The sequence below is a fragment of the Chanodichthys erythropterus genome, chromosome 10 (genome assembly GCF_024489055.1).
Source record: "Chanodichthys erythropterus isolate Z2021 chromosome 10, ASM2448905v1, whole genome shotgun sequence".
NCBI lineage: Eukaryota > Metazoa > Chordata > Actinopteri > Cypriniformes > Xenocyprididae > Chanodichthys > Chanodichthys erythropterus.
In genome coordinates this window covers 55702528-55714283 of record NC_090230.1, presented here as the reverse complement: position 1 = coordinate 55714283, position 11756 = coordinate 55702528, and the positions used below count along the sequence as shown (strand labels likewise).

Here is an 11756-nt window from a genome sequence, read left to right as displayed (position 1 = left end):
TCCAACATCAGAGAAACCAAGCCTAAACAAATTTAATTTGAGTGAAACTAAAACTACTGATATTTGGGAAATGCTCTATACAAATAATCTTGGGGCTCACGTACATCTCAATTAGTACTAACCCAAATGTGTGTACTTTACACGTGTTTTTGCTTTGCTGTTAGTTGCATTACATAAATCATTTGGGAATATAAGTCACACCATGTTTCACATGATAAAAAAGGTATTCCAGAAATTATTTTTGGTTGAAGATGTTTGAAAATTTTGGCGAATCCCTTCTCTAACCAAAAAAATCTTGCATGTTAAGGTGTGAAGTCAGACTCCATTGCTATTGACTGGATGGGAAGGAACCTTTACTGGGTTGATGGTGTTGCTGGGCAGATTCTAGCTGTGAGATTGACCGGCAGTATTGTAAAGCCACAAAACTACATTGTAGTTGTGGATAAGGATTTGGAGCAGCCACGCTCACTTGTGCTGCTGCCGCAGAAAGGGTAAGAAGTACCTCCACAGGTTGGTGCTATTGTATGATTGTTCATCTGTATAGATGCATAATGTCTCCAGCCATTGCTTGCAGGATGATGTTCTGGTCAGAGATCGGAGGTCAAGCTCAGATCGAGCGCTCTAGCATGGACGGCTCAGACAGGAAGGTGGTGATCAGCCGTGGTCTCAACTGGCCTGTCAGTGTGACTGTGGACATTTTGACTGACAGACTATATTGGACTGACGAGAAGCTCAGATGTATAGGCTCAGCGACATTGGATGGAGAAAACATAAGGGTAATTTAAATGTATCATATTTACTGTGCTGCAAGTGGACAAGTAAAATACATCATGTCACAATTTATAATAATAATAATAGGTGATAATAATAACAATTTGTATTTATATAGCACCTTTCAGGGCTTCAAGGTCGCTTTACAAGAAATGGAAAGCAATAATATCAAGACTTTGTTAGTCTTCTGTTTTGGGGGTCTACTAGAATAGGTTTTCATGCTTGAATGTTAAAAAAAAAAAAAAAAAATCATATTTTTTTTATATTGTTGCAGCACCTCTCCTCTTAGTCTGTCAGTTATGCTCTGGGGTGCGTTTCCCAAAAGCATTGTTAGCCAACTAACATCGCAAGTTCCGTCATTACAGTTTGCGAATGTTTGTTTGAACTATGGTTTCGGGAAACACCAAATCGTTGAACTATGCATCACAAACTTGTGTGGTTGGAACGAATGACAGTTCTCGAGCTGTGGTTAGAAGCATAGTTTCCTGTTTTTATGACGTGGACTTAATAAATCGTTATCTTGAGCAAAATAAGCAAGCTGACATTAAAGTACAATGTATATATTTTATTTCGAATACAAATGTCATTTATATATTTTTAGTTTGTCAAGAGATTTAAAGCACCGTTTTTGAAGAGTGCGAGTTTAATCTGGAAATAAAGCAAAATGAGAATTAGTCCTCTAATGCCATGTCCGTAATTCATAGCAGAAATTCTAGCATTAATTCGATCTCAAACGGATTAATTTAAAGTTATTACTCCACCACCTGTGTGACGTAATTCACCAACGTGGTTGAACGACAAGTTTGCGACCATACGGTTTTGGGAAACAGTCGTGACTAGCTAGTTGATTTGTTCAACAATGCAATGTACTATGGAAGCGAAGCAGCGAGTTACATCGTTGTTCGGGAAACGCACCCCTGTTTAGTTCCTGTCTCTGAAAAGCACACTGTGCTTTGATTGGTCGGCTGGACCAGTGTGTTGTGATTGGTCAACGGCTTTTAGTGTTTTTTGGAAGCGTCATGCCCCTTACAATAATAACAGCCACACACTACTAACTCACTCAACCAGGCCTTGCCTCTTTATTTTTGCATATGCCTTGGGCAGGAATTATTTAAATAAAGAATATTGTGATGTGTTCATTCCCAGAAGAAATCTCAAGTCTACAATTGAGGTGTTTCAGGGTGTTCAGAAACAGTACACACTGATAGAGAATAACTCCCTTTGGAGTGACCTTTGTGTTTTGTAACAAACCTTTTTTTACTCAAACAGCAACATTACACACTAAAGAAAGTGGAACAAATAATAGGTATAAAGGTATAAAATGGGTATAAAGCATGATGGGTCCTCATCTATTTATTTACTTTTATTATTTTTTTTTTTTATATATATTTTTTTTATTATTATTATTATTATTATTATTGTTTTTTTTGCAGTTGCTACAGCTGTCTGAGATGCCCAGTCCTTTCTCCCTGGCTGTGTTTAATGACATGGTCTACTGGTCTGACACTCGTAGAAGATCCATTCAAGGTGCCAATAAACTGACTGGCAAGAACCGCAAAGTTTTTCTCAAGAGACCTGGACAGCCGTTCGACCTCAAAGTGAGAATACATACTGTAGACATTTAGTAATGTCATCAAAATTGTCTTAAACACCAATATATCCTTGCATTACTATAGTAACACCATGAGTCTCTCCTCTGTCTGTCTTGGTGTAGGTTGTCCACCCTCTTTTACAGCCCAGTGTGTCCAACCCCTGTGAGAAGCTCAAGTGCTCCCACATGTGTTTGCTGGCTCTGGGGCTCAAAGCAGTGTGTCGCTGCCCGGCAGGACTTCTCTTGGCTGTGGACAGATTAACTTGCACCCCATCTGTCGATTCCACCTCCTCTTTCCTTATGCTACTGTCATCTACCATGATTACACAGGTACTCCACTAAATGGCTTGTGAAAGTTTTTGTTGGTTTTAAAGTTGACATGGAAAATTTACCTTATTTAGTTTAATGCACATTCCTTGTCTTATTTTGCACATTTCTATTGGTTCATCAGTTTGTTCATTACTTTTCATTAAAATATAATGGCATCCTTTTGGCTGACATCACCTAGGCCACACAGGCTACTGGTTAGTGTTAACCAACAGCCAAATAGCCATATTAACTTTTCCTTTTAAGGAATATTGAGCCATTGTTAATTCACTGACCTCACTTCTCCTGCTCAGATCTTCACCAAGAACCTTCAAGGAGAGGTTGGGCTGAAGACATGGCCAGAGCATCGTGCCTTGACTCTCCCTGACGTGAATGAGGCTTCAGACTTTGATCTGCTCCTCAAAGACCGCACCATTTCCCTTGCTGATGCAGGACAGGGCTCTGTAGTTCAGCTCAAACTAAGCAGCTCTGGCTTCATACCAGTGGGTCACATGCTTCAGCTCAAAGGGGACCTGGTGACCGCTCTAGCTGTGGACTGGGTCACGCGTAACTTGTACTGGAGCAGCGTCAAGAGCCCCCAGCTTTACGTCACTTCCCCTGGAGGGAAGTACACCAGCCTGGTGCTGCAAGCTGAAATCGAGGGTACGATCTCCATCGCCCTACACCCTCCCACGGGCAGGTTGTGCTTTACCGCAGTGGGGCGGAGGGGGTCCGAGTCGCTGCCCCAGGTCGACTGCGCTCACATGGATGGGAAGAATCGCACGCTGCTGTGGAGCAAAGCAAAGATGCCTGCTTCTCTCGCATTTTCTGAGAAAGGAACACTGCTTTATTGGGCAGATATTGGTGCGTTAAAAACAAATTAAAATCGCCCTTTCCACAAATAGGGTACAGATTTGTGTCCCATTATTAAAAGAAAATATTTATTTATATTATAAATTAAAAAGGCCTTTTTTTTGACAATTCCATACACTTAAACTATCGAACAAAAAATCAACATAGAACATGGAGCAGTTAACTTTTGAGAATACACGAACGATTTTATGTCCGAGTCTCAAATGAAACTTGGACAGTTTGTTATAACTTGGACAGTACTTGTATAAACTTTTTTTTTTTTTGTTATCTCTGGTCTTATGGAGTGTCTATTTAACACTAAAGTGCAAACTTTATTTATATGTGTGGCCCAACCAGACATTGGTGTGTGGAGCTAAAATTAAAAAAAAGACACAAAGAATTCAATGTCTTCAATGTCGCTGAATAATAATACATAATAATAATTATAATATAATAAATTACACTCTCTAATGTTATTGCATCCTGTTAATGTACAAAAATCCTGAGGTGCAAATAGTATCTGCCAGTATAAAGTGTAAATAGCATCTTTACTCTTATTGCAAAGAACTGATACTTTTACATGGTGTAAATACAATCTATCGCCATTTTCACCTAGTGTAAATAGCATATTGCTACGAAAATGCCACTATTGTCAATAGTGTAAATAGAATATATTGTTATTTTCACTTAGTGCAAATGGCCACTGCTCTGGTCTTCAAAATAAAAAAAAATTAAAGTGTACATACAACTTCTTTACTTTGAATGCGTTTTGCACACAACCATGTTACTGCAATAACCCAACCCACCCCAGGCAAGTGTATCTAACGTTATTACTATTATTATTCAACTAATACATTTAAATGTTTATTTAAATAAAAAAAAAATTGTATTTATTTAAACAAGTTTATCAATAATAATAATAATAATTTATTATAATTTATTACTTTTTAGAAATAAGTTGTTGTTGTCGTTGTTGTTGTCTATGACTACAAACCAGCATCTGGTCCTAAACTAGCTTGATTCTTAATTTAGGCTAAAACTAGTTAAACTAGCATACTTAATTTTAAACTCCATTTGTTTTCAACATGAATGTTTATGTATTTGTTTAAATGAAAATGTAATGGCTTATTTTGTTCTGTGAAAAATCTCTTCCAAACCAATCAATAATGCCAACTGTTTTTTGTTTTTGTTTATTTTTCGTTTGTTTGTTTGTTTGTTTTTGTTTTGTTTCCCCCAGGCAGTGAACTGATTAGCTCTATTAATATCGACGGCTCTAATTATAAGGAGTACAACACCGGACAGGCCTTCATTGTGTCTTTTGCCCGTATTGAGAACATCTACTTCTGGATCACCCTGGATAATGGTAATAATTCAAGACCTCCAGAAATCCAGTTTCCATAGTATGCAGTTCTCTGTAGATGCCACTAGATGGCATGAAGCCATTAACTTCCTGTCTTTAATCTTAAAATTTATACAAAATATAAATCTTCAAAATATAATATATATTTATTAAAATACAGTATTTCAAGGTTTTTGTGACCAAGTCTAAAGTGAGTCTCAAATAAAACTTGGACAGTAATTTATGGGAACTAAAATTAATGGTTATAAATTCTACAAAATGTTACAAAGAGTTACAAATTCATTCATTGTAATTAAATTTCATGATATGCTGATTAATCAAACTCTTATAAATATCAGTATTTGTTGAGAAAAGCTTCCAAACAAAGGTTGTTCAGGTAATAAAGACATTGCATTATTCTAGCAAAGCATTTAATAGTTAATTTCATGTGCATTGCATGTATTAATTGCATTAATACAACATGTTAAACAGAAAATCAGAATTGCAATCCAGCCGTCAAAGTTTGTACTTTTATCTTGAAACAGGTACAACTAAAGTGTGGTACACCGATGGCTTCCAGCCCAAGCAAATGTGGTTTGAGGTGAAGATGAGCATTATAGAGTTGAAGGCTTACAGCAAATCCAGTCAGAAAGGTACTTCTCTGATCCTTTTCCCCCTCCGTGAGACCGAGAGTGATCTGAGCTGCATTCAGGGGCATGTCACGTGTGTTCAGGGAGCTTGGCCACACAAAAGACACATTTAGAGTTCTCCTTTTACGGTCACCACACCCCTCTCTGAAGAACCTGTCCAGTCACTATGTACATACTCACTCCACGCTCTTTTTAGCTTGGCTGTGTTCAGAATTTCATACAGTTCTTACTATTATTGCAGAGTACATAGTATGTACTGTAACTGTATACTGTGCATACATTTTCTGTATACTTGAAATGCCCGGATGATCCAATATATTTGCCAAAATCCATAGTATATAACAGAGCACACTGTAGTTAGTACTTTATCACACAATGCACTTGATTTGGCTGTACATTTCTAGTGTGACAAATAAACCATAGTGATATTTTTTATTGGTCTGAAATGTTTGAAATTTTAGTTTTTTTTTTTTGTTTTTGTTTTTGTTTTTTACGTTGTATAATTTTATTTTTCTTTATATATTTGTTTATTTTACTTATCTTTTTAAATTGTTTATTTTTATCAATTTAATCTTTTTGTATCTAATGTTTTTTTTCATTTCATTTAGATATTTCTATTTTAGTTTTAAAAAAACAATCTATATTTAGATAGATTTATTTTTTATACATTTTATCTTTATTTTACCTTTTTAATAAGATAAAGCTAAAAATAAAATGTATTTTTATTTCAAAATAAGAAATACAGATGGTACATCTATTTATCTTACATTTATTTTTCAGTAAGCTAGTATTTCAGTCTGAACACTACAGTACTGTATGAGCTGTAACCCTCCCTAAAGTCAGTCATGTGACATGTGGTTTTGACTTTTTAACCTACCAGGAACCAACGTCTGTTCTGAAAACAATGGGGGCTGCAGTCACCTGTGCCTGCCATTTCCAGGCGGACGCTCATGTCGCTGTGCGCAGGGCTACCTTACTGTGAACAAGACTAAATGTGTTTCCAATCTCAAGTGTCCTGTGGGCAGTAAAGCCTGCAGTGACGGCCTCGAGTGCATCCCTGTGTCCAAGTTCTGCAACCAGGTCCCAGACTGCCAGGACGGCTCGGACGAGTACTGTGAGTGATTCTAAGTTCTTCTAAACAACAACATGTATATCACGTTTATATTAGGGTGAGCAGTCCTGGGGACAGTCCTGGTTTCTGTTTAGTCAGTACAGCTTTTCAGCCATGCTTAAATACACAATATTACCCACTATCATGTGAATTGGCTCCAATTGCAGATTGTTAGTTTTGTTTTATTGTAACAGTCTATTTGTGTGTGTAAAAAAAAATAAAATAAAATTCTCAGTATCTTAAAGGGTTAGTTCACCCAAAAATGAAAATTCTGTCATTTATTACTCACCCTCATGTCGTTACACATCCGTAAGACCTTCGTTCAGGTTCAGAACACAAATTTATGATGAAATCCAAGACATATAAGACTCGTTCATAGACGGCAATATAATCGCCACTTTCAAGGACCAGAAAGGTACTAAAGACATTGTTAAAACAAGTCGATGTGACTACAGTGGTTCAACCTTAAAATTATGAAGAGACGAGAACACTTTTTGTGTGCAAAAACAAAACAAAATACCGACTTTATTCAACATGTCATTTTATGTCATTTTCATACGTTCTACGTCAGAACGTCGACTCATTATTGGCCGGCACCTGCGTCAGTATCACACGCATGCGCCATTCTGCTCATGTGATCAGCTCTGGCCAATACCGAGCCGGCATTCTGACGTAAACGCGGAAGCCTACACTGTGCTTACTGCGTCAACTGCATAAGGATAATGACATGAAAGAGATTGTTGAACAAGTTTTTTTGTTTTTTGTAACATATTACATCTTTTTTTTTTAAAGTTCTAGGACACCTTTAAATATAAGTATAATGTGTCCCCTGAATGTGTCTGTGAAGTTTCAGCTCAAAATACCCCATAGATTTTTTTATTTTTTTATTTATTTTTTTTTACTGCCTCTTGGGGCATAATTAGAAATGAGCTGATTAAGGGTGTGTGGCCCTCTAAATCCCGTGCTCCATGCCTCGAGAGCTTGCGCTTGCCTTAAACAAAAAAGTTCAAACAGCTAATATAACCCTCAAAATGGATCTTTACAAAATGTTCGTCATGCAGCATGTCTAATTGTGTAAGTACAGTGTTTATTTTGATGTTTGTAAATATGTAAACATTGATTCTGAATGAGTTTGAGGCTATGCTCCGTGGCTAACAGCTAATGCTACACTGTTGGAGAGATTTATGAAGAATGAAGTTGTTTATGAATTATACAGACTACAAGTGTTTAAAAATGAAAATAGCGACGGCTCTTGTCTCTGTGAATACAGTAAGAAACGATGGTAACTTTAACCACATTTAACAGTACATTAGCAACATGGTAACGAAACATTTAGAAAGACAATTTAGAAATATCACTAAAAATATCATGTTATCATGAATCATTGTATGTTATTATTGCTACATCTGTCATTTTTTTTGCTATTGTCCTTGCTTGCTTACCTAGTCTGATGATTCAGCTGTGCACAGATCCAGACATTAATACTGGCTGCCCTTGTGTAATGCCTTGAACATGGGCTGACATATGCAAATATTGGGGCGTACACCCCTACTGTTGCGTAACAGTTGGTGTTATGTTGAGATTCGCCTGTTCTTCGGGGGTCTTTTAAGCAAATGAGATTTATATAAAGAAGAGGAAACAATGGAGTTTGAGATTCACTGTATGTCATTTCCATGTACTGAACTTTTGTTGTTCAACTATGCCAAGGTAAATTCAATTATTGAATCTAGGGCACCTTTAACAATGTCTTTAGTACCTTTCTGGACCTTGAAAGTGGTGGTTAAATTGCTGTCGAGTCATATACCTCTTGGATTTCATCAAAAATATCTTAATTTGTTTTCTGAAGATGAACGAAGGTCTTAGGGGTATAAAACAACATGAGGGTGAGTAATGAATGACAGATTTTTTTTTTTTTTGGTGAACTAACACTTTAAGTGTTTAAAATCACATTTTATAGAAGCAGTAAGGCACTTGAGACAGTGGGCGTTTGTCATCTTGTAGAAGATTATTTTTACTTTAATATAAAAGATTTTTAACCTGGTATTAATGTTCAAAATTGACACAAACCAGACTGTTGCACTTAAACAATTTCCTGCTTGTTGACAGGTGACCTTGTGAAAACCAAACCAGGTGTCAAATCCAAATCTGGGCCTTACTCTCTTGACCCGGCTGTTGGACACTATCCATCTAGAGACAACAAGGTGGAGCAGAGTTTGGGCAGTCAGTCATGTGATGAACGATGCGGCAGTCATGGGAAGTGTGTGAGCGTGAAGGGTGAGCCGGTGTGTGAGTGTGAGGAAGGCTACACCGGGGATCTCTGTCAGAACGCCAACTCCAGCTCCACTGCCCTCGCTCTCACACTCACCTTTCTCTTCGGAGGAGCTCTGGTGGCCGCCATCATCCTCAAGAGGAGGTTTACCATTTTAGTATAATTAGATACAGATTTTAAAAGCCACACTTGGATATCATACTATCCCAATATGATTTTATTTGCAGAAGAGTGCAAGCAGCAAGGGAAGAGGCTACTGAAAAAGAGAGCCTTGTGACTACTGACATGGAAGAACAAACGACCTTCTCTCAAAACTTTGCTAATGAGTTGTACGATCCAGAAGAGGTACAATGAGGTTTCTATTTTATTTTTTTATTATTTTTTTTCTGTCTTTCTCTTTCTTTCTGTCTTTTTCGGACTTTGTCTCCTGTTTTGTTTTTGTTTTTTGTTTTTGGAGATCTAAAACCCAAGTTGATTCAAATTCAAACTTATGACTTTTTTTTTTTTTTTTTTCCTCTTTCCTGTAGGCTCCGATTAGTCCAGCTTTCACCACCCCTGTTGTCAGCTAATTTTTTCTTTTTTTTTTTAAATGTCTAATAAAACAATTGACACTGCAAGAAATATGGTGTGGTTTGCTTCTTATTTCAATAAAAAAGCTTTAATATAAAAAAGGACTGTAGTGTAAACCATTGCGAAGTCTAATATCAAGAAAAGTGCTATCATGTGTGAACTTGCAACAGATATCAAACGGCAGGTTAAATATTTACACAGCACTTCAAAAGAAACCACACATTCTTAATGCCAGAACAGAAATGTGATGGGGTTGTGAAATTTATTAATTAAAAAATTTAATAATTAATTCTAGCTTAAACTACTTTTATATGTAATAAGCAAAGTAGACATCGCTGCCAAGGAGGCTCTCAACTCAGACCAGTAATAAACTCCTATATTAATAAGTGTGTCGGATGGAATGGGATAAATGCAAAGGAAATAAGTTACACAAAATAAGTCCTAGTATAAGAATGTTTTACTAATTTCAAGTCTAGGTATGATCAAGTTGTTTTTACTAGATGCCGTTTAGGTCAAACAAGACTTACACGTGGTTATTAAAAGGTGAACAACTATCCTGCCTTCCATGTCAAACTACAATGACTATTAAACACATTTTACTGGACTGAAATGTTTTAATGTAAATGGACAATGGTTTTATTCAGAGATGTTTAACTGTTTTTTTTAAGTGCCACCTGAATGTATTTTAGAATTTCTAGCTTGTATTAATATGAAATGTCTTATATATAAGACATATATAGTTTTTTTTAATTGTATGAATTTTGTTTTGTTCTGTTTTCACCTTGAAAATAGCCTTGTTGATGACATGGCATAAATAAATGTAAGAAGCCGATGTATGACAAGGAGTTGATCTGCTGTTGTGTTCAATATTGTGGTGTCTCTATCACACACAACAGTTGTAATTCTACCCTTATTTTATGGTTGTGTATTTTCATATAGCTCTCAAGTTCAAAGCTTTGAGGATTTATTGCTTGGTTAGAGTTGCTTTTTTATAAATGGTGTGTTCCTCCTTTGGCTGGAGTCACTCCAGTCTGCCTCTATGCACAACACAAAAGGCTTATTTGGTTATGCAAAACCAGGCCTACTTTCAGTACTCTGTTACTCCACCCAGTCCCCCTTAGTGAAACCTAAACCAGTATCTGAACAAGAGGAAGAGGCTCTCTGGTGTGAATCAGGACTGAGGGCTGACTGTGTTATCACCGTTTGGGAGACAAAATGCTTTGTTCATGTAAAAGGTTAAACTCAGGTTTTTAATTTCCTTTCATAAGGTGTTTTGTACCGTTTTGATCAGGGAACCAGTTTTTTTTTTTTTTTTAATGGATTGTTTGTTTTCACTTGTTGTTGGCCCGCATTAGATTTGCTCATTATATGCTATAATATGCTAAAGTTGAAAGGACCACAATGTCAAATAATTGAATAAATGCTGCAACATGCCAGGGATGTGTATATCGTTGATTAATGGGTTTTTAAATTCTGAATTAAGCAAAATCTGTATTTTTCTGTGGAATTCCACACAGGACTCTATGATATGTTGATCTCAACAGTTCAGATTATTTAAGGTTTTCTTGCAATACTGTAAGATTGGAGCTTTGCCACATTAAGTTACTGTTAATTTATAATGGAGATTTAAAAAAAAAAAAATTGTACAATCGCATAAAGCAAGAACCTAAGTAGGCTACATCAAATAGGCCTACTCAATATAATTTGTGTTAAGATAATTTTAAAACCAATATATTTATTTTTTGTCTTTTTATTTTATTTATTCAAACACAAAAGTTGACGACATTCGATCCTGTGGCAGTGTGATTCAACAGATTCCCCTTTAGCGAGGCAGAATGTGAATCGGTTCTACTGAATGAGTGGTTCGTCTTCACGAATCGGACATTGTACTACAGCAGGACACCAGCCGAGATCAGTTAATTCACATATTGTATATTTTACATTATTCCAGAAACGTAACACGTTTTAAGACGATGTTGTAACACTATTGTAGATTCACCATAAAAATCGAGTTCATTTTTAATTATCTCTTTTGAATCTGGAACTGTCAAGACACTGACACTCTGAACAGACTCTGTTTAGCATTTCTTTTCCTGTAGTCTTCTCCAATTTTACAATTGTAATTCTAATTAATTTTATGGTTGTTAATATCAGTTAATCCATCAGATCACATATTGTATGACTTAATTTTATTTAACCATAAAACATATCTTCACTAAAATAGGGAACTTACAGCAATGAGAGTAAAGCCAGTATTCTCTTATTAGTAACCATAACGACAGTGACCCACGTAGCCT

General features: G+C 36.3%; 1 protein-coding gene across 1 annotated transcript; it reads left to right on the top strand.

The window, feature by feature from the left end:
* The first annotated feature begins 5340 nt into the window (after nt 1-5340).
* Nucleotides 5341-9507, top strand: si:dkey-88l16.3 (nephronectin). The gene is made up of 5 exons (XM_067397161.1): nt 5341-5512; nt 6390-6623; nt 8727-9033; nt 9117-9234; nt 9417-9507. The coding sequence occupies exons 1-5, from the start codon at nt 5341-5343 to the stop codon at nt 9456-9458; spliced, it is 873 nt and encodes a 290-aa protein (XP_067253262.1). The 3' UTR covers nt 9459-9507.
* The last annotated feature ends 2249 nt before the right edge of the window (nt 9508-11756 follow it).

Excerpts from the sequence above, each read along its gene's own strand:
- si:dkey-88l16.3 (XM_067397161.1), top strand. The coding sequence starts at position 5,341 with ATGTTAAACAGAAAATCAGAATTGCAATCCAGCCGTCAAAGTTTGTAC. Across the intron at positions 6,624-8,726 it reads GGACGGCTCGGACGAGTACT|GTGACCTTGTGAAAACCAAA; the intron begins GTGAGTGATTCT and ends GCTTGTTGACAG. Across the intron at positions 9,235-9,416 it reads AGTTGTACGATCCAGAAGAG|GCTCCGATTAGTCCAGCTTT; the intron begins GTACAATGAGGT and ends TCTTTCCTGTAG.